Genomic DNA, 22,821 nt, shown 5'->3' on the forward strand with positions numbered 1-22,821 from the left:
CACTGCATGCCCAAGCCAAAGGGCTCATTTGGGTGGCTCACTCCTCTGAAGTAATTCAGGTCCCCAGATCAAAGCACATCTCTTCCATGTGATTCAGCATGGATTCACTTTGCCCTCTGTAAAAACACAGCACCTGGCACAAACCTTCAAAGATTTTGTGGTGTCCTGCTTCCCATGGGCACAGAGTGCAAGTGGAGAAAACCCTGGCCAGCTACCACCACGTGGCACGAACTCACCTGTCGGTAGCACACAAGGGGTCCCATCAGCATCCATCAGAGGTTTTGGCAGGTAAACCCTCCTCTCACAGGGAAACAGTTTTGTCAGAGGGACCAACATTCAAGGGGGTGAGTCACTGCTCAGTGGTTTAGTTCAACAGCTACTTTCAATACATATCACATCATCTGCTGAGAGGTTCTATACCAATGACTAAGCTTTAGAAGAGATCAGGCATTTCCTATCCCCCTGCGTTAAATTACTACTGGATAATATGCACTGGTAATAACAGCAGTACAAATGGGGGTAAAGTTACCATCACCTCATGTTAGAGGACACCTCGTCTGCACTGTTTATGTCACTCCTTTTAATATCATGAACTGAAAAAGCACTTCTTCCATAAAGGCTCTCTCTTCTACGCTTTAACACAGAATTATATTACGCCAAGTATCTTAAATTAAAACTGACAGAGTTCAAAGTTAGTCCAGTTCAATGAGCTAATAAACAAAGAGGTCATTGGACTGTTAGTTTCATAGCCTGCATAACTTAAAAGTTAGGACACTGGAGAAGACAAAGAGAAAGATATCAGTCTTATCCAAAGCTAGACAGGATTATTGTGGACTTTCCGTCTCCTTCCACGACTGATCCTGACCTTTCTGTCCTTCCCACCTAGCACCAGTATCCTCCAATTTTTATTGCTTCTCTTGACAAAGCACATCATAAGGCATCGGGTTTGGAGCTATACAGCAAGTTACACACAAACCTTGTTTGTCAAAATACCATGGCTATTCCAACACCTCCAGCAACAGACTGAGGTTCTATCAAGTAAAAACACTATTATATTTAAGAGAGAACATATTTTAGTAGCCCAGGAAAGGGTATCTAAATTGATAAAATTTCAGATACTGCCACGGAGCAAGAGATGACTGTTAGAAGCTCAGCTTTCAATTAAGGCATACCACATAAGCATAAACCTACTGATTCACAACCCACTTTTAAGCTTCCAACCCATGTTGAACCAGACGTACTAAAATTGTCACAGTAATAACATATTTCAGAATCCTGCAGTAATACTTGAACATACCAAAAATATCCAAAGATTTTTAAGACAATACAAAAACTCAAGTGTGTTTTGAATGCATTTCACAATGTGCAAAAATCAGAACTTGGGATGGCAGCAACTTCAAAGGGTTAATCTTGTAATGGATATCTAACAAGGTGTGTAACATCAATGCTTCACTTAGATCAGCGCATCATTCTGAATTATTCAGCTGATGAATTCATCCATTAGGTACAGTCAGAACTCAAATGTCTCTTCACATGTGGTTCAGGGAACGGATGTGAACTGATGTCTCCAAATAGGCAGGAACAAAGCTCTAATACAACGTGTCACCTATTTCTCCTGTGCATTACGTCTCTCCGCAGAGGTTTCTTTAGTCTTTGTTAGCTCTCAATGAAAAGATATTCTGAACATCTATTTTCAGCTTGCTTGCTTGCTTTCTGCTTTTACCTGTTACACCCATGCTTTTTTTTTTTTTTATTTTTGGGGGGTGGGTGGGCAAGGAGAGATGGAGGTGTATAACGTTGTCCAAGCCTACCACACATTCCTAAATGCAGTCTGCTAATAAAAATGCATATGTATGCACTAAATTTATTTCTCTCTATATGTAATATTCCTATGAGGTAAGTATAGCTACGTAAACCAGAAACAACACCAAACTGGGAAATAACAGACATCTTACAACTCAAATTAATACCAAGGAAAAAGACAGCTCTGTAGCTCAAACACCTGAAATCAAGTCACATGGTTTTCAAGTTGTAGGAAATGTTCCAGAAAGGAACCTTACGGAATTTCTGCATGCTGACCTACCAGACTGTGATAGGTCCCATCCACACTAGAGCCAGACTTCTGTGTTTTCAGCACTTCACCATAGTCTGCTGCATCAAAATTAGTCTTCCATACCATCACCTGCAGAAGAAAGGCAAGTGGCTAAGTTGTGTCTATTAAAACTTTTCACCCACATTAGCTTACAGGTCAATTTTGTCAACTCATCAGAGAAGAAAAGGCAGCTACACACAAGGCTTACCTAAGAAAGCTTTGCCATCAATCAAGTTAAAGAGCTGCTATTTGTAAACATGCTACTGAATAGAGCTTAATTCTCAGTGGGAAAGTGATCTCTTCCAACATTCCAAGAGCCAGGAACATCATGAAAACAGAGCTACCTAGATAACTTCAAAGCAACATCTTGATGAAAAGGAAAGATTAGTACTTTGAGATTAACGCTAGAGATCTTGAGCTGGTTTGTCAGCTAAATACCAAAATTAAATCTGACTTAAAGGCATCTTTTCTTCATAACGCAGTATTTATTTCAGAAGAGATGAGGAGTTACAACTGGGCTTTTAATACAAAAAAAAAAAAAAAAACACTTCAACATATCAAGAGCAAATCTATGGAGTAAAATCCTTACCAATGACACTCTGTAAGTCAAAAAAGTTTAAGAGCATCAATCAACTATTTCAGAAGTCTGAAAGACATCTATGAATCTGATCAGTTCATTTTGGTTAACAGAAACATATGTGTTTATGCTTCACTTGCAGGGTTTCATTCCCGCCTTCTGTGAAGTGTAAAAAGACTTTTTTGTACTTGCACAGTGAACCAGTAAGGCCATTCAGCTGCGTAAAAGGAAAACATGATGCTGTTATGGGACAAACCATCTCTTGACAGCTTTACAGGTCAGTGAACTGAAGTGGTCAGCTAGTTGGACCGGATGAACTTTGAAGGTCCCTTCCAACTGAACTATTCTACTCTATTCAGTAAACATGCCTTTTCAGACGGGCTACATGTTGTTTATGAAGGGATTTAGACATTTTCTCTCTGACCTCTAGAGATGTTCTTGATTATTGTCATTAGTTCTCATATTTCTCCTGGATCCAGAAAGCTAGTGTTTGATGAGATCTATTCCAGAGAAAAATCTTATACACAAAGAGTAATGCTGTTTTTAATACATACATGTATGTGAAAGTTCTTTCTCCATGCACAAAAGGAAGCATTGCCTACATTTTCACATATCAACCCAAGAGGAAAGAGGCAATTCCTTCACAAAAGCTAGGTCCAGGAAAGCCAACATTCCCAATACATGCACTCAGCAATACACGCAACCTTGAGCTGTGATGGTACTGATGGCCAAAAATGTCAGTAACATGAACACACACGATAAATATACCTTTACAAAACAGCTTCTAGGGAAGCATTGCTATTTAGTCTCTTAATTAACAATGCAAGGAGATGCTTTGAGGAGAAAGAATGAACCTCATTTGCAATGGCCATTACTCTGTAACAAAATCCCAACCGAATGAAAGATAAACAGGACCCAATTAAAAAAGAAAAAAAGTCTAAAGAAATTTACACAGTAGAAAAGTATAGGCTAACACATCCTCTCAAGATAAAAACAAACAAAACATTCTTGGCTATGACTAGAAATCAACAACAAAAATAGAATTTCTAAGAAGTTTTCTATAGAAAATAAATAACAATGAATTACAGTGTAACTGCAGCTTCCAACATCACACTAGGGCTCTTTCAGGAGAAAGAAACAAGAGCAGAAAATGCATACTTATTCCTTGTGTTAGATAAGCACTTCAAGAGCAAACCTTAATAGAGTAAACGCTGTGTAATTTTATAGGGAAAAAAAAAAAACAACACTAGAAATGTCTCTCTTGAGATAGCCTGTTTAAAATCTTTTTAAGAAAAAGAAAGGTGTTATTAAAGAGACAGGATGGTAAGCTATGCCACCTATCTTAGCATAAAATGGAGTTAAAATGCAGTAGATCATGTAACTGTCATGAACTACAGGCCTAGGACTGGTTTCGTTTCTTCCTGGATAGTATGCTGAAAATATACGTTAAAAAAAATGCAACTCATTTCAGCATGGTCTGGATGTATTGGATATGTTTTTGCTTTCTCCCAGGGAACAGAAAAGAAAACCCTGGAGCTTTTAAACAAATGTGAATCAGGATTATAATCCAAAAGCAAAAGCAAAAGGAAGAGACAACTGCTATGTCCACAAAAGCACTTTACAGCAGCACGACACACCTAGACAATCCCAGAGCACAAATGAAGCTCAGAGAAAAGTCCAGCTCTGACTCAGAAAGCCATGTAACTGCAGCATCAGCACAGCTTTGCACCAGCTCCTCCCACCACCAGAAAGACTTGCAGCCTACGTTCATGTCCGATCAGACTCAAAGCCATCTGGGGAGATGGCTTAGCCACAGCCTCTGAAATAAAACTGAAAGGACAGATTTAAGGGAGGAGAACCCTGAGGAACATGAAATACAACCTTGCCCTTTAGATCAATGGGCTCTGGGAGAGCATTCAGGGAATCATCACCTCATTTCCTCAGATAGAAAACTCTATGCTTAATATTTTTCACTTTCTTTTTCTCTTCTAAATACCATTTTTCCTCTCTTTGAAAGCAGTAAGATGCCTAAAACACAGTAACAGGGCACATAACTATCACATGAAAACAGTGACATACCTGTTCGTCAGAACCTCCAGAGGCAAAGAAGTCTCCCGCTCTTGAAAACGCTACACAGGTGGCTGGACCCTGTGAATAAGTTTAAAAGAAGCGTTTAAAAAAAAGTGGGGAAAAAAGAAAAACAACAAAGTGTTACAAGCTCTATTTACTATACCTTTACAAAGTATTTCTCTTTTAATATCAGCAGGCTAAAGACCAAGTTTCAACTGCTCTTCTCTGTCAGGTAAACAGCCCACAATTAATGTGCTAAGCTTGCTGGCACTTATTGTTCCCCGTATTTTTGCCTGCAGTTTAAGATACTCACTCTTCAATACCCATAGCACTGAGACAGAGCGAGGAACAAGCCAAGTTTTACAGCTTCAGCCTTTCCCGTGTTCCCCTCAGTCATCCTCTTCCCTTTAGAATTAGCATTTCCTAATGCTCAAATCTTTTAAGAATTGGTGAAACTGAGTTTTGTTAAGCACAGACACCCAAAGGAAAGGTTCGAAGTAGAAAAGGAGGTTTACAAACACAGACACACCCAGCTCTGCATCAAATGGTGCACTGATAGACTATGAGAAGAAAAATACTCCAGCTACTGACAGTTCTGAGCATTCACAAAACATAAGCCATTCCTCATAAAAACACAAGTTTTTTTTAGAAATTGGAACCTGAAAGATGGAGTTACCACTCCCCAAACTGCCAAGCCTTCAGAGTTTGTTTTCCAAGCTCCTCTTCACACCATGATTATTAGAAACATGAATGAAAAACCCACTAAACCAAGATTTCCCCATAACCATATAGCTCCAGGGACTAGAACGTCAAGAACTACCAAAAATCTTCAAGACCCTGACAGCACAAGACAACATATTTCACAGACCACTGTGTGAAATAAAATTGCCTTGGAAAAATCACATCTTTTCTCTGCACACTTCCCCAACAGCCTGTCTTTGAAAAATAAGCAGCTGCCACTAAGGGACAGCATAACACATGACTGATCAATAGGTGGGATGAGATGCAAGAGATGAAAGACAATCAGCTCTATCATGAAGGAAAGGGATGTTTTCCTTCTCTTTGTTAGTTTTTTGTTTTTAGTCATCACCTGGTCTCCTATGTATTTATAGGATATTCCATGTAAGCTACTCCCTACAGAAGACCCAAGACTTAAAGCTCTTGTCATTCCACTACGATGTAACTTCACAACATGCCTGACATGCTATCAGCCAAACCAATCACTTTGCATCAATTAATTTGGCCAAGGTTAGAGGCATTTCAAATCAAGGAATCTGTACAAGCAGAATAACCGAATGCACAAGACTCACAGCAGAATCCAATTCATCTTGGAGACTTGGTTGTCAAAAATCCACGAAGTACAAGATCATGGTTCTCAGCACAGGAGGAAAAAAAAGGCACAGTTTTCTGAGGAGCACTGCAAAGAAGAATAGGGGGCAGAAGAGTGGCAGACAGCAGCAGAGCAGCACGAACAGGTACCTGCAGCACCACTGGAGAATGCAAGAAGCAGGCGGGCACTCCTTACACACAGTTGTTTGCATTTTTAAGCTACAAGCTACAATCTGTGCAGGCTTATGATAGTTGTCATGCTGCTAAGTGAAATATAGAAGGCTGGCTTAAAACAGCTTTTCTCCTAATAGTTTTAGAGAACAGATGCAAGAATGAATGCATCCAGGATCACTGTCATACAGCACAGGCTCTGGCATTTTGAAGAAGCCTTGCACTTAAAAAAAAAAAAAAATAAAAATAAAGTCATTTCTGATAGACTTTAAATAGTACTGACTGCTAAAGCACTACTTGAGCAAAAGCATGCATCTCACACCATGCATTTATTTTAATGCATTTTCGACCTTTAAGCAAGCATGAAATGAAGGAGGAAGCACACAGGAAGGATGAGGCAGGCATCTTCTGACATGCAGCTAAACAGAGCTGGGAAATCGATAAGTTTGTTTGAGCACAGGCACCACAAACTATTCTGGTTAGAATAAACTGGCAAGGATCCAGACAGGAGGTTTTATGTCAACTGCTAAACCCATTGTCTTGCAGACTGTTCTAAGCTTCTCCTCACTCTACATCAAGTTACAAGGATGAACTGTTCTAATAAGAGTTCACGTCTTCCCAAAAGGCACTGCACAGGAATCCCAGATCCAGCTTATTTCTGGTTTCCCTTTATTCTTTACTTTAAAAAAAAAAAATACTAAGAAGAACAAATGCATCACTATAAATCCTGAAGCTTGACAAATACGTAATGATTACATTCAGGACAAATGCCCAACTGTCATTGCAACGTTTGTCCTACAGTCCACCGTGCTTTCAAATGTGCTGGCACAAGATAATGCCAGTAATCCTGTGTCTCAATGTGTTCGTGCCTGGTGTGAAGAGTTTTAGCCTCCTTAAAAAGCCACTAAGGTAATTCTATATTGTCATTTCACCTCAAGTAATTTCAAAAGGTTCCTGAAGCCTTCCATTAGGAAGATCTCGTTCTGGAGACATCTTGCCAGAATTGATTTTGTAGCAGCAATTTCAAAGTGCACGCACAATCATTAGTGTAACTAATGCTGTCTTGGATGATCAAGCTTAAATACCGCAGGTATTTCCAGCAAGAGACTGCCACCACTCAGCCAAGACAAAACTTGCTTCTGATGCCTTCTCCCACCCACTTCCTCCAACCATTCAGCTCTCTGACCACACCAGGAATGCAGATTCTCTAAAGTAAGTGGAAAAACAAGAGACGAGGAAGCAGAACAAGTGCATAGCCAGAGAACTGCACAGGGGTCAAAACTGCTCAAAGATAAAGTTTTTTGAATGAAGTGGGAAATGTAGCAGAAGGGAACAATTTATGCTGTTGGTGCACTGTCAGGGTATCAGATGCTGTGTTTTAAAGAATTGGCCCCTGGAAATAAAGAAGTTGAGCTCTAACTAATAAACCAGAAAGGATCAGGAGGGAAAGAAACCATTCAAGACCTTGCCTAAGACAAAATGTTCAGGAACAGGACAAAGTGTAGAACACTGGAAAAAAGGTGTATATTTGTGAATTGTTTTTTAATCAGTCTACCTATTTCAGTGCATTTAGTCAAAATTTTGCACAATAAAAATCACATCAAAACAGGCACTGAACTGACTCCAAAGTCATGCCATTCTGAAGGGGGGGGTAAAAAAAAAAAAGAAAAAAAGGAAGTAGAGCAGAACACATTCCTCCCGAAATAGAAACTGATATCAAAGGCTGAATGTGCCTTTCTAAGTTGAAAGAAGAGGAACAAACAAGTCGATAGACACAACACCCTCTCCAGATTTGCTGACATAAATTACGTGAAAAGTCTTTTTGATACATGTACTTGCAGCAATCCCCCCAGATGTAACAGGTTTGCTATAGCAACATACAAATAATAATTTGCCAAATATTTAAACTGTTAAATACTCTTTTAAATCAACTTTTTAAACAAACATGAAAAAGTCACGCATAGTAAAAAAGCCAGCGATTATGCATAGCCCAGCTTGCATTCATTCCAGGTAAGCATGGTGGAGATACAATATATTTGTGATGCAGTCCTGGACAACAGGTACGTGGCTGGAGACTGAAGAATTTAAAGTCTCCTTCAAGCCTCCTTCAGATTTTTTTTTCCTTTAAACTTACTGTCTGCATTAAAAATGGCAAAAAGCAGCAGTTGCATATTCCTCTAGCCAAGCTGTAGGAAGAATTTTAGGCTTATTTCCCATGCAGCTAGAAGATGTGGGGTGCAACCTTCTCGTAATGCCCTTAAGGTTCAGGAGCTCCCGTTGCTGATACCAAGACACCAAGGTAGCAGTAGAAAACATTTTTATTTAGTCCTCAGGACACCACCAACATGAAAACTGTCAGGTTTTTGTGCACCTCAGAGTTTGAACTAATAGATTTTGGTGATACTGGGAGAGAACTGAAGGAAGCCTGAGGAAAAGTACAAAGAGAAAAAAGTCATTCACTGGAATTGTTGAGTGGGAAGAACATCACCACCAATCAATATTCAACTCATCTCCTCCGCTAAGGGAGCAGCACCAGGAAGGGTAGAGACAAACCCCAGGGAGCCTTGAAAGGAACAAACATCTCACACAATGGATGCAGCAGAGAAACCGGGAAACACACATACTTACATGGAAAAAAAAAAAGAAAAAAAAAAAGAGAAAGCCATACAAAAGGAATGATAACGGGATCAAACCTAGTCCTTTGCAGACAAGATCCCAATGAACAAGATTTGGGCAAGATGAGACAGCCATAGCATGGTAGCTGAAACTCCAGGTGCCATCCTGCTTTCAGCTGCCTCCATCGGTATGAAAGGGCAGGCACAGCATCTTACACAATCTAATTTATGTGCAGACCACCCCCAAGAGACAGCAACTACTTTTTCTTTTCCCATCTTTGTGTTCTCCCATTTCCTACAGATCAGGGCTAATGATCACATGTCATTTATTGCTCCAGCAATCCATCTTGACCAGCTTATGCAAAACAAAGTGCAGCTTTAAGAAAAGATACTCTGAATTATTCTGAATGCCTTTAATGTAGTCTGCCTGCATTGTCTAAAGGGATGGTATCTGAAGGCAGGACACAGAAGAACAGCTCTGAATGACTGGCAGGATGATGGTAGCATCTGTAACAATTGACAAAAGCATAACAAGACACACCAGGACGAGCATCCCTGAAACAATAAGCTTTCAAAAAGTGAAGCTAAGTAACAGATCACTAAAGAAATACTGAAGAAAGAGGCCAGGAGTTTAGTTTGGAGAAATGGAAATAAGTGTGAAGCAGAGGGTCACACCTACATGCAGAACACAGGTAAATGGGTACCATCTACCCAAACCTAGCACACAATCACAGAAAAAGCCCTCTTGAAAGCTTTTCCTCCCCAGTAGAACCAGTAAAGGAAAGGGGACACATGACTTCAACAACAGCAGGGCCAACACTATCAATTTAAGTCAAGAGAGGACAGACTTCTCAGCTTCAGCTATGAGCAGAGCTAAGATTTTGGCTTGAGAGTAACAAAAGGAAAAAAAGAGCCAGGCTGGAACGGGTCCAGGATTAAACCAGAGGAAAGACATGTAATGATGCGTGTTCTTCAAGATGAAAGGAATAGCAGAGAGGTGGTTGGAGAGACAAGTGGGGTCAACAATGCTGGCAGAATTATTTAATCTTGTTATTAGTTTTTTAATCTGGGAGAAAATAATGCATACCAGACAAGAGCCAGATAGATTAAGGGAGATGCCAAGAGTGGGTACAAGGCATAACTGGGGGAAGTGAGTAACTTAATTCAAGGAGAGCTGCTTCTCCAGCTGCCACAGGGAAAAGAGGGAATGTACTATCCAGTACATTCATTCAAACTCTCTTGGAACAAATGAACTAATGCAATGAGGAAAAAGGAGATGTGAATGGTGATGAGGTCTGAGGAACAGATCAGAGGCAGCTAAATGCATGCTGGAATCCCAGGCATGAGATAATCAGTTCAAGGAATGAAAAATAAACAGGGCGGTCATTGCCACTGCTCACATTGCTTTCAACAGCTCCACAGCACGGGAGGAAGATGGCAAACAGATGGACCTGCAAAGGACAATGGGTAGAGGAGCAGGAGATGGAAAAAGTGATCAGGACAACTAGGAAAACACCAAGAGTGGGTGAGAACACAGATAAATGCATTTGAGCATCAAACAGCATAGACGGTCCGAGATGACATGTTGACCATCTTATTGGTGTCATCAGCGGAGATCAAAGAAGAGAGTTCATTGAAGGCTGATTCAAATTAACAGGCCTTCTAGTAAGGAGAGAGCACTGAGCAAAAACCTCATGTTTAATGATAGACTTGCTTGCAGCAAGGAACACCCAGCTATGAAGACCCACGGAAAAGGTGAAAGATGGGTCTGGAGAAGAAAGCTGAATTCAGGTAGGAAGGCAGAGCCAGGAAGAAGCAGAAGGGGCAGTAAAGGTAATAAAACGTGACACCTAACACAGGTATTTCACAGCCTGGTACAGGATGCAATACATATCCTGCAGAAGAAGCATCAGACAGGAAAATCCAAATCTTAAAGAGATGAGCTAGGGAAAAAAATGGAGAAAAAAGTTATAAAAGACAGGGATGCTTGTTGTCTTTTACAAACAGCATGGATATCCCAAAGACAACATGGAGAGAGGAGATGGTAATATATACTGGCAAATCAGGAGGTGCAGAGCAGAGTATTGTCCCCAAGTGGGTACAGGGTGGCAAAAGATAGGGGGCATGGAAAGAATCTGCATTCCACACGCTAAGAACAAGAGGGGAAAAAAAAAAGTTTAGCTACAGAAAGGTGGATTCCTGGAAACTGCACAAGGATGGTGACAGCACAAAGGAGAGAAAGGGAGAGGGAAAGAGAATTAAGGAGAAAAGGACAAAGGATGGAGGTGGTAATGGCAATAAGAGCCTTCCTCCACCACAAGTTAGGTGTGCTACAGCTCAGCACGGGGAAAAACAGTCCTGCTTCCCCAACATACTGGCACCTTGGAATTGCATCTCCAGCAGCTTTTCAATTCCTGAAAGCTTCAGTTAAGAAACAAAACAAAACAAAAACACCTGCTCAGATCTTGCCCTTAAGTTAACCAGCAAAGCAGAGAGCACTTATGCCACCCAGGTAGGTAGAATGCAGCTACTCCATGGTCCAAGTTAAGGCTGCTCGGAGAACTGTAACTTTGCATTTTCTGGCTTCCTATTTATAAATACAACCATGCAGATGTTTTCTAAATATTTACCAAGAACTTCCATCCATTCCACTACAGAAGTCGTCTGGAAAAGCTCCAATCAAACCATCCCAAAAGGCAGACAGCACCGTGTACATACTTGCTCTTTTCCAGCAACTATCCAGAGGTGACTTACACCCCCCAAACACTCTGTTCCTCCACGATGATTCAGTACCAGAGGTGGACTTACATACCAACCCCGTGCCTCATCTGTATGGGCTTAGGCAATAGTACTTCACAGCCCCAAGCACTCCAGAACTAAAATATGCAGCACGGTTCAGAATGATATTCCACAGCTGCAAGATGTCAGCTCCAAGCTGCAAGCTCCCATCTCTAATGATCCTTCTGCTACACCGCGGCCAGCTCCATTACAATTTTAAAAGACAGCAATGTAAACTTGGCAATCCTCCCTGTGTAAACTACAGCTAATCAGCTGGTAACAAAATCCTGGCGCTCCAGCAGTTGCGTCAGAGTATGTCTAAAGAACCTTAAGACTTTTTCCTTCAAGTGTCCGCTTGCATGCAGCCTTCCCAGAACAACATAACAGCAGTCAGCTGTCAGGATAAGAACTAAGGACCAACACAGTCACCCACACAAAGTCACAACTCAAGAATGTCTTCAGAACAGGCTGTTCATTTGGTGACTAACCCACAACCCTCGCTTAAAAAGGCAAATCTACTTAATGACCAGAAAAATCCACCCCCACTTCATTTTTAGCCACTTTCAGATACTGGCAGAAATCACGGTGAGCCTGGAGGAAAAAGCCCTGAGTATCACATAGCCCCCAGTTATATGCCAGAGGAGCAGGCTAGAGAAGCAGCCAGCAGAGGAATCTACCCCAGTATCTTCTGATGAAAGCACTGCATGTTGTCCCCGCGGGTTGGTTACTGTGAACAAAGCAAAGTTTTCCACAAGCTTTAAGTGTAAAAGATGTATCTGTAAAATCAGGCATTAAAACTCCCACAGCAATACAGGACGTATCAGCAGAGTGAATGCCAGCCCACAGGGCAATGCCAGGACTGGTTCTATACCCACCTCACCTTAATGTAATACCCTGAAAGAAGACCAGAAAGCACTGCCAGCCACTTTTATAATTCTACTTGTTTCCAGACTAACAGAGATATAATCCTAAAATGGCAACAACCCCTCAGCTGGGCTGCTGTCACAGTGCTTCCAGTGCCAGCTTGGTAACATCTGGCACTCTCTCCTGGTTACCTCACTGATAGCAAACTATGGGGAACAAGAATGAAGGAGCTTTAACCCTACATCTGAACAGACAACTCAATAAACTGTTATTTTGCAGAAGTTCTGAGTTCAGTAGAGCATCAGTCTAAAGGGATTTCCTACTGCCTAATTCTGAACACTTTCATCACCAAAATCGATTTCAGATTCTCAAAGCAATTTTTTGTGCAACTGCACTCTGTGAGAAGTTTAGAAGGGAGGAAGGAATGGAAAGCAGGTTCAGCCTCTAACCAAACAATAACCAGCCACATCACCTTCTAAGAGAAGAATTAAAGGTATCAAGATCCACTGTCCCTCCAGACTTATCCTTTTCCAGAAAGCTACCTCCTAAGCACTTGCATAACCAACTAATGCAAGGGACAAATATGAAAATGAGATTAAGACAACAGGTAAAAGCCTTGCAGCCCTGTCTACACAGTCTAGTTTTGAAAATAAGAAAGTTTTATGCAGATGAGGTTTATGTGTTGGGATACTCAGTATTTATTATCTTCTTTGTATCTTTGTCTCATTCTTTTGAGCATTTAAACCCTTTGGTCAGTTTTATCAGATCTTGTCTTGAAGTAGAGTTTTAAAGTATGAGACTGTTACTTTTACTCATTAAGATCATGAAAAAGAAGAGAAGTTTACTAATACACTATAAGAGAGAAGTTGCAGAACAGCTTCAACTTTTTTTTTTTAGGTATCAGACAATGCAATCACTAAACATGAAGCCACAAGAAGCCAGAATTATCAATTTTGCAGCTTACACAGATGCCGTTAATGATCAGAACCACGCCTCCAACAGCTTCTGGCTGTGATTTTCCCCAGCTAGTACTGACGGCTCAAAACAGCCTCAATAACACGAGAGGGACAGGTAGATTAGGAATGTCTGTTCTTTGTCCCTTTAGAAAGGGAATCTTTAAAACAGGTTTGCTTTTTCATGACTTTGAGCCCCACTTAATATGGACAATGAAATTAGGTTATTTATTTCCATTTACCATTTTAAAAGAGAGCTCCAAGCATTCATATAATAAACCTAACAAGCAACACATCCAGCAGCATAATGCTAATAGGCCAATCAGTTAAACTTACCCAGCCAGCAGCATTTATCACCTTCAATTATTTAATTCAGTCAACTAACAAAATGGAAACGTGTGCCCAAATAACATCCCAAAATGCATCTCCTCCATGTTACCTCTACTGTTTGCAAGTGTCCTGTCAGACAAACAGCATTTATGTTCACAACACGTCAGAATGCCAAGTGCTGTTTGCACCTCTTTAGAGAAGGAGACAGTCTGAGCTGCAGTACAGACTACACGACAGGGTTAGAGTCTGGAGCACAGCACTGATGTGTCCCTTCAGTCTTAGGCTCGCATCCTCAGTGCTGAAGCTCCCTGTCTGTCTCGTTTCCTTATCCTCTCCACTCCTGCCTTATCTCCTTACCTCCCCATATGCCTTCCCTCCGAAACACTGACCTCAAAGGTTTTCATTATTATCACTGTTATTATTTTAATAAGCAAGGAAGTTTTCAAAAGATTTTTGGATATGAAGGATGAAATCTAAGGCTCGAGCACAGATTTGCTCAGTACATTGTGGGTTTGTATGTCACTGTATGAAAGGCTTTTCCTCACCTGGTGACCATGAAGAGTATACAGAAGTCTTCCTTCCAGCAAGTCCAGAATTTTAAGAGTTGAATCATTGGAAGCAGTAACCAGGTAATTTCCAGAGGGGTGAAAGGAAAGACTGTTTACCACAGCACTGTGCACTAAGGATAGAAAAAACGTACACAAATAATCACCCAGACCAGTTTACATAAGCCCAAGGCAAAAGAATAAAATAAAGTACAAACACATTCCGATTTTCTGTTACAAAGTTTAACAGGAAAATTATCAGGGGGGAAACATTCCACAAAAGTCTTCAAAGCATTGGAGAACAAGGGCAGTATTCAAATTCTTGTAAAGATAGGTGTAACTTTGCTGAAATGAGAAAGGAAGCTTTCCAATTCTTCTAAAAGATATAAGACTATAAAAGCTTCAAGTGTAGCCCTAAAATGTAACTACATGCACAAGTGAACTATATGATTTTGTGACAGAGATAAAGAAAATGCTCTAGGAAGACAGTCAAACTACACTTTTATATTCAATAGAACATTAAACATCTATCAAATGTAGGACTTCCCCACTCCCCCCCAAAAAAACACCTTTCACAAAATAAGCTATTGTGCTTATTTATCTGTAAGAACATGCAGTACTTCACATACGCATAGCTGATGTGACATAGAACAGTAAAGCTGTGCCTCAAGAGCATTTTAACTATCCATTTGTTCTTAATTATACTGAACGCCCTCCGAATGTTCCATCTTGAATCTACTACTACTAACGCAGCCTCCCTTGACAAGCCCCACACTAAACTTATATTTTCTTAAGTCAGGTCTACTTTTCATATCCAAACTGCCTGCTAAAGATACTCACCCAAAATACGATTTTAAAGACACTAGCACCACCTATTCCCCCCTTCCCCTGCATAGAACATATCTACTTTTCAAACTCTCAAGCACTAGATACTTCAGCTTCAGTTCTTAGGAAATATCCCCCCAGATAGTTTTTTTTTTTAAAAAAAAAAAAAAAAAGGAAACAAACAAAAAACCGTAACTCAACACATGTAACTTCTCATCAGTTATTCCTGTAGGTGAATATTGCCTGTATCAAACAAGGTCTCCCAGTAGGTCTCCCAGTATCCCTCCCACCCTTATATAGGAGAAAAAGTACATATTGAGCTTTTTATCCTTAAAGAGCTCTTAAATACACTCCTTTGAAAATTTTATTCTGAGCAATTTATAATATTGCTCAGCCCTTTACTGTCTATATTCAGATGCAGGTAAGTTCATATTTTGTTAGCTAAAGCAAGTCCTAAAAGGAATCACACCAGAAACTGATTAAGATAAAGATACAACCTCTAAGCTCCAGACAGTGAATTAAGTTTTTCTGGCTTTGCCAAAAAACTTTTCACAATGTCAAGAACTCACACAGGTTGTTGCCATGTAAGCAGTCGCAGCTTCTGTGCCCAAGCAGTTCTTGGCTGCCACAAGCTCAGAGAAAACTTCATCTTCCTTCCACCAAACCAAAATTTCATTTATTCAAAATTCAAAATTTCATTTATTTCACCGATAGACCAGGCGCAGCACGAGGAAGTGTCTCCCACTGCCACAAGCCTGCCCTTCCACCAGCCAAGCCCTAGAAAAATAACGGCCAGGTAAGGGACTGCTCCTGGGCTCAGGAGTTACCTGCACAGGTCAGCTACTGAAAATTGAGTCATGCCAACCTACTGAGGGGCTGAACAAAACTGTCTTGAGCCTTGCAATACAGGCACTGGCTGTACAGTAGTGACACCTCAGTAACCAGAAAAAAAAGGAAAAAAAGGCATGTACTTGAGACAGCCACGGTCCCAGAGACTGATGCCCATCGCCCAGCTCTGTCTGAAGTGTAGACACAGGTCAATTGCTCTTTTGAAACAGCAATGACAAAGCAGGTTAAAGCTGTTTTCACAGCCCTGCGAAGTTGTGTGCAGGGCATCCCACTTGCATAGGAAGCAAAATCTTTAGGGAATAAATACTGACCATTTTAATTAGGTGTTTATTTGCTGTACAAAAATAGTTAGCATCAACTAGAGGAGCGAATAAAGCATCATCTACTCTCCTATACAGTAAATGGGACCAGAGATCCTTTACTTTGCTAAAAAAACACTCCATACAAGGAGTTTTACAGTTTGCATTCTACTTCCAACTTCCCTTTACAAATGTTACAGTAGGAACAAGCTCTGCTAACAGGAGCAACATAGCTAAAAGACATCAGTTTTAGAAAACAACCAAGCTTTAACATGCAAGAGCCAGTGGCAGGGCTACTTATCTACTAACTCCTCAAAGCAATTTCATCTTTAAAATGGATTCCCTTGAAATCAGGCAGCGTGAGCCCATACAGAGGCAAGAGATGCCCTCTAGTGGGACAGCCACAAAACTAAATCAGATTCAGCCAGCAGGCATGTGCATAAACCCTTACAGAGCAGTCTGCAAACACATCTCCATTCCATGTTACAAATGCACCAGCTTGAAGTTGCAAGTGCATGAAGTGCCTGCATACAACTACCACTGCCGATTTAGATTTCTTTGGCTTTTATGGCTATTTCTAGCTCAAAATTTAGTACGTGATTAGGACTTACACTGTAGCTGTTAAAAACAACACTACAGGAAAAAATCGCTTCAATAGCAAGAGTGTCAGACTAAAATACAGAAAGGGTGGGTTATATGGGAAATATACAACTCCAAGACAGAAATAAACCTGGCAGTCAAACCTGAACCGCATTAGACTTGGACAATTTAATAGCAGTAAGTGGAAAGCAAGAAGAGGTCACAATTGAGCCAAGCTATGCTGTGGCCGGAAACACGCACTGCAGATCTTGCCACTGCTGAGAAGCTGATAAATTAGGTTGAAGGGCAGTCTGACACTATTTGGGTGTTTGAACACAGCACCTATTTTAGCAGCAAGACTTCAGAAAGCACTTACAAGTATTGATAAAGGTCACAAGTTAACAATAGTTACTACACAAAGCATCACACTTTAGCATTCACAGAATGGCCGAGGTTTGGAAGGGACCTCCAAAGATCATCTAGTCCAACCCCCTGCTGAGCAGGATCACCCAGAGCATGTTGCGCAGGATGGCAGCCAGGTGGGTTTTGAAGATCTCCAGAGAAGGAGACTCTACAGCCTCTCTGGGCACCCTGTCCTGGTGCTCTGTCACCCTCCCAGTAAAGAATTGCCCTCTCATATTCAGCTGGAACCTCCTGTGCTTCAATTTGTGCCCGTCACCTCTTCTCCCGTCGCTGGGCACAACTGAAAAGAGACCGGCTCCAGCGTCTTGACACCCTCCCCTCAGATACTGATACACACGGATGAGGTCTCCCCTCAGTCTCCTCTTTTCCAGGCTGAACAGGCCCAGCTCTCTCCACCTGTCCTTGTACAACACCTGCTCCAGTCCTCTCATCATCTTCGTAGCCCTCCTCTGGGCTCACTCCAGTAGTTCTGTGTCCCTCTTGTCCTGGGGAGCCCAGAACTGCACACAGTGCTCCAGGTGGGGCCTCACTAGGGCTGAGCAGAGCAGGAAGACTACCTCTTGACCTGCTGGCAACACTGGTGGCAATACTGGTGGCCTTCTTGGCCACAAGGGCACGTTGCTGGCTCACGGTCAGCCTGCTGTCCACCAGAACTCCCAGGTCCCTCCCTGCAGAGCTGCTCTCCAGCAGGGCAGCCCCCAGCCCGTACTGGTGCTTGGGATTATTCCTTCCCCAGGTGCAGGACCCTGCACTTGCCCTTATTGAACTTGATGAGGTTCCTCCTGGCCCGATCCTGCAGCCTGTTGAGGTCCCTCTGAATGGCAGCACAGCTCTCTGCGGTATCAGCCACTCTTCCCAGCTTCGTGTCGTTACTGAGGGTGCACTCCATCCACTGTCCAGGTCATTGCTGCAGAAGTTGAACAATAGTGGAGCCAGTACTGACCCCTGGGGGACACAGCTAACTACAGGCCTTCAACTAGACTCCGCGCCACTGAGCACAACCCTCTGAGCTCTGCCATCCAGCCCATTATCAATCCACCTCACCGATTCATTGCTGGTATGTGGCCACTACAAGGTACAATTACAATGACTTGAAACAACAGTCCTCAAAAGGCTTTATGTCCTCTACATTTGTTAATTTCCACTTTGTTAATTTTTAAAACTATTTTCCACTTTGTTAATTATCAGAACCAGAAGTGATTGTCCGTAAGAATAACTGAATAAATAAAATAAAAATAATGTTACATGAGAGTTCAAGAAACTGAAACAGCTTTAAAGTTGAAAGAGTTCAACACCCATTTGACCTGACTCCACAGGGGCAATACACTTGAGAGGACAACCTTCAGTTTAGAAGCCAGGATACGATCATATTCCTTATTCCTGTGCCTGCATATTTTTTTTAACCCAAGAAGAGAACTGTTTCAATAATGGTGGTGTCACTATCAGTGCTTAAAGGTTCGATTAGATGACCATAATCGTTTCCATCTATGTGCAAAGAACAGCCCACTACACAGGGCAAAATTACTAAAGGATTCCAAAACGTGCAGACTGTTCCTAATCCTCACCAACTTCTTTTTGCAAAGCTTTTAGGTACTCTTTCACAGAATCCAGAGGACTTTCACAATGTTAGTGACTTCCCTGCAAATCATCTGTGTTTGCTCTGAGATGAGTAACTCCCACTACTCTTATGTACAAGACGAATCTGTCTTACACAGGTCACTGAAGGAACACAAGAAGGAGCACCCTGCTCCTTAAGCCACGATAACACTTTCTCTGCCTTTCTATTGTAATGGAAACTGAGGAACCTTCACTGAAAGACTATGCAAATTCTTTCATTGACCTGTGAGTAAAGGGATACATAGACAAAAGCACTTTGAAAAACAATCAGTTAAATAAAGTCAGGAGGTCCAACTGTTTTAATTTAAAGTTCAGGTTTTGCCTTTTAATTGTGAAGTTAGCAGAAATCAACCGCAAAAATATTTTACTATTTTGCCTTTTTTTGCCTGGCATTCACAAGTGAGGCTGTAGCAGCAGGAACTGACGCTATCTGGCGTGGATTGCAGAAAGAACAGAATACTGAGCTCCAGTCCCGTTTTCGATCTGCTTGACTATTGCATGCCAGAAGTGGTCCTCACAAAAGCTAACAAAATTAAGTTCGATGCACTCTTTGTATTGAAGACAGTGCTTCAGAACATATGGATTGCTGAGCTTGCAGGAATCATAAAGGACCTACTTTCCCTACTAATGGCCACACTGATCAGTTTGACAAGAACAGGCAATAGGAGGAGATTACATTTTGAAAGTAAGGATTAAAAAACAACAAAAACTAGACTCCTAAATATAAAGCTACTCCAAGGACAAACTAGCCTGTTAAAGGTGTAACAAGGTCAAAAACAACTCTGGAAGATGAAAACCAAAAGGAGATACCGGAGAAGGAACTGTAAACACGTATCATGGTCTAGAACTGCAATGTATTGATTTTCATTTTCCTTCCTTTGTTAACTTTCCATAATTTTCTCATGAAAAATTTAACTTTTTGCTTTGCTGGAATGCACTGGATTTCTCTCACAGACTTACTTGATGGCAAAGGCCACACTCTTTCTACTGCACTTTATTTCCTCAAGAACGGTAAATAAAAGCCAAGTGGAATTGCAAGTAACACCTATGCACACCTACAATATGAGACAATTTCAGTGCTGTTTTTTTTTTGCCTTTTTTTTTTATGGTGGGCAGAAAAGGAAAAATCAGAACAGAGCGTCTCTAATCAATCTGCAAGAATCAGTCTTGGAGCTAATACAAAGCAAAGCATGAGGTTTGGTGAAGAAAGGCTTCCCTGGGTACAGCTAAGCCAATGCCCTTCTGAAAAAACAGCAGGTGAGGAGAGAGAGAACTGGGGCTTCAGAGCAATCCATATTAAAACATGGAATGGTCAGGTTTTTCAAAGATCTTAACTTGCCTTGATAATGTTGAAGAAGTCTATTCATCCTAACATCCCACACCTTCACTGTGTTATCTGTACCAGCTGCAGCAATGCATGTACCACTGGGATGAAAATCCACATGATTCACAAACCTGTAAATTGCAGTTAAATCCAACTGTTTATATTTAATTCTTGCTGAAGATCAGAAAGGTATTTTCAAGAAGGGAAACTATATCGTGATGCACTGAACATTAAGGAAAGGAGAAAATGTAAAAATTCATACTGGCAAACTTCTCTCAAGACCTTACTTATAACCCCAAGCAGACTGCAGGACCATATCTAAGCATACCTGTCTTCAAAGTTTTGCATAACATCTGTGTGTAGGAGCTCTAGTTACAAGCCTCTGGAAATTTGATGGATCCAGTTGTGGAATATTTTAAAGTGTAAAGGTCTGCATAACACATGCCCTTTACTAAATTAACAGGATTTCTAGATTGGCATGGATCCTCCCCCCCTGCCCCTTATTATTCTTAACTAATTTTGAGATACAACCTACTGAATTTACTACTGTGCTCATTGAACTTACTAGAAAAAAATAATGCTGCCTGAATTTGTCTTAATATAATTGTTTGTTACCTGGAAAGAACATAACTTTGTACTTGAATTTTCAATACAGCAAGAAGCTAGGCACAGTCCCACCTCAGTACTCTAAAGACTCATTTTGTATTTCTGGACAAATTAACTTTTGCTGCAGCTCAACATTTTGTATGAAAAAAAATCCCTGATTCCACAACTGAATAGAACAGGATTTTTTTGAGCAACTCTTTGGCATTCTGAGGATGAAAGAAAGCATAGAAGTACCAATTTGCCAGCACACTTTTACTTTAATTTACTTCTTCAACTCAGAATACAATTAAAAAAAAAAAACAAACAAACAACAGAACACTTGATAAGTCTGGAAGAAAACAATAATTTAAAGATCTTCAAAAACAAGTTTCTCTGTTCTTATTATTTAAGGCCTGACATACTGGACAGTTATTGAAACATAACTCTTCATGTTCCAACCTGGACAATGTATAACAAGATCAAAGCAATTCTGGAAGCTTTTTGCACCTCATCTGCTGCTTGCTGCTTTTGAAATAGGTGCTAATCATTTTTTAGGAGGTAGAAATGATTGCCAGGACAAGGATCTCTGACTGCTGTGACAAAAACAGGTGTACAGTCACCACACACCCCAACTGAGCCATCACTGCAGGGCTGGTCCCTGTGCCCTGGCAGTTACTTACCCCCCATGCTCACAGAAGGAATGTATACATTCTCTGCTGGTTTTATCCCACAGTTTGACAGTCTTATCATCACTGGCTGATACAATCAAGCGTCCATCTGGAGAGAATCTAGGAAAAGAGTAACAGCAATTAAGAAGTGTCCCCACACAAAAAGTACACACAGTCAACTGCATTTGGCCAGCTGTCAGGGCACATCCATAAACACACCTGACTCCAAGAAGTCACACAGACATCAATGAGACTAAAAATACAGTTGTGACAGGTTGAGGAAAAAGGCAACCCATAATTCCACAAACCATCCCTAATTCCATAAGTGTGTAAAATAATCCTAAGGAAAGTCTCCAGTCTGACTTAAGATCTCCTGTCCTACCTGTTTTAATTAAAGAGTATCTCAAGTTGTTTCTTTACCCCAATTCAAAACAACTCCTACATTTGCCACAAGTATTAACAGCAATGTGATTACTCCCATTGGAGCAGCTCTTGGAGGAGAAGCTTCATCATTCTAATGCCTCAGGTGAATGTACATCATTCAGCTAAAAATTTCATTACAAGAGAACCAAGATCAATGTACCTCTTTCAGAGGCATAAATATTACAGGATCAGAACTTGAGTTTCTAACTGGAAAACATCATGTATACCAGAAAAATATTCCTTCTATTGTACTGTGGGCATCTGTAATTCTGTCAGTCACTGTCACTATCACTTTCATGAACTCTAATGCAAGAATCACCTTTAGAGACATTGGCTTTATCCTTAATAATATATCCATAAAAATTCTTCAGAACAACAGAGATGGATCGTGGAAAACTGAATTTTTGAGACAGTTATAAGGAAATAATGTATTTATAATGGCAACCCTTTCAGCGTTTTCTGTACTTGCTTGTTATTTACAGGAAATATGAAGATACCATTAGCTGATACTCGCGAATGTCTACAGTGAATAACCTGACTTACTAAAATGCTTGTAGATGATTATCTTTATGTACTTGGAATGTTCTCCTTAACCAAATGATGGAAGGAGCACGCGTGATCATTTTTGAATAGAGGCATGACAAGCCTCTAAGTAACTAAGCTGCAGTAACAATTATAATCTCTCATTTTGCCTTCTTTAGTAACTTCAAGATGCAAAAGGCAGGTAGAAGTGAAACATGGAACTAAGCAATAAAGCCTCTGCTTGACAAAGGTAAAGAAATATAAAATGGGTGCACAACTGCTATCTAAGGCATTTCGCTGCATGTTACCAATTTTTCTCTGCACGCTACCAATTTATTTCAGTCACTGGACACATTTGAATCACCCTAAATAGTTACACAAGA

General features: G+C 40.8%; 1 protein-coding gene across 3 annotated transcripts in view; it reads right to left on the reverse strand.

Moving 5' to 3' along the window:
- The window catches only part of POC1A (POC1 centriolar protein A), an 83,118-nt gene that overhangs the window by 25,533 nt on the left and 34,764 nt on the right, over positions 1-22,821 (reverse strand). For all 3 annotated transcript variants that reach the window (XM_068694377.1, XM_068694375.1, XM_068694376.1), the window contains 5 exons: positions 21,506-21,613; positions 20,256-20,371; positions 14,325-14,458; positions 4,749-4,817; positions 2,084-2,182 (listed from right to left, as the gene is read on the reverse strand). In XM_068694377.1, coding sequence (XP_068550478.1) covers positions 2,084-2,182; positions 4,749-4,817; positions 14,325-14,458; positions 20,256-20,371; positions 21,506-21,613 — 526 coding nt within the window. The remainder of the gene's footprint in view (positions 1-2,083; positions 2,183-4,748; positions 4,818-14,324; positions 14,459-20,255; positions 20,372-21,505; positions 21,614-22,821) is intronic.

Source organism: Anas acuta, chromosome 11, assembly GCF_963932015.1.
Source record: "Anas acuta chromosome 11, bAnaAcu1.1, whole genome shotgun sequence".
In the NCBI taxonomy this organism is placed as follows: Eukaryota; Metazoa; Chordata; class Aves; order Anseriformes; family Anatidae; genus Anas; species Anas acuta.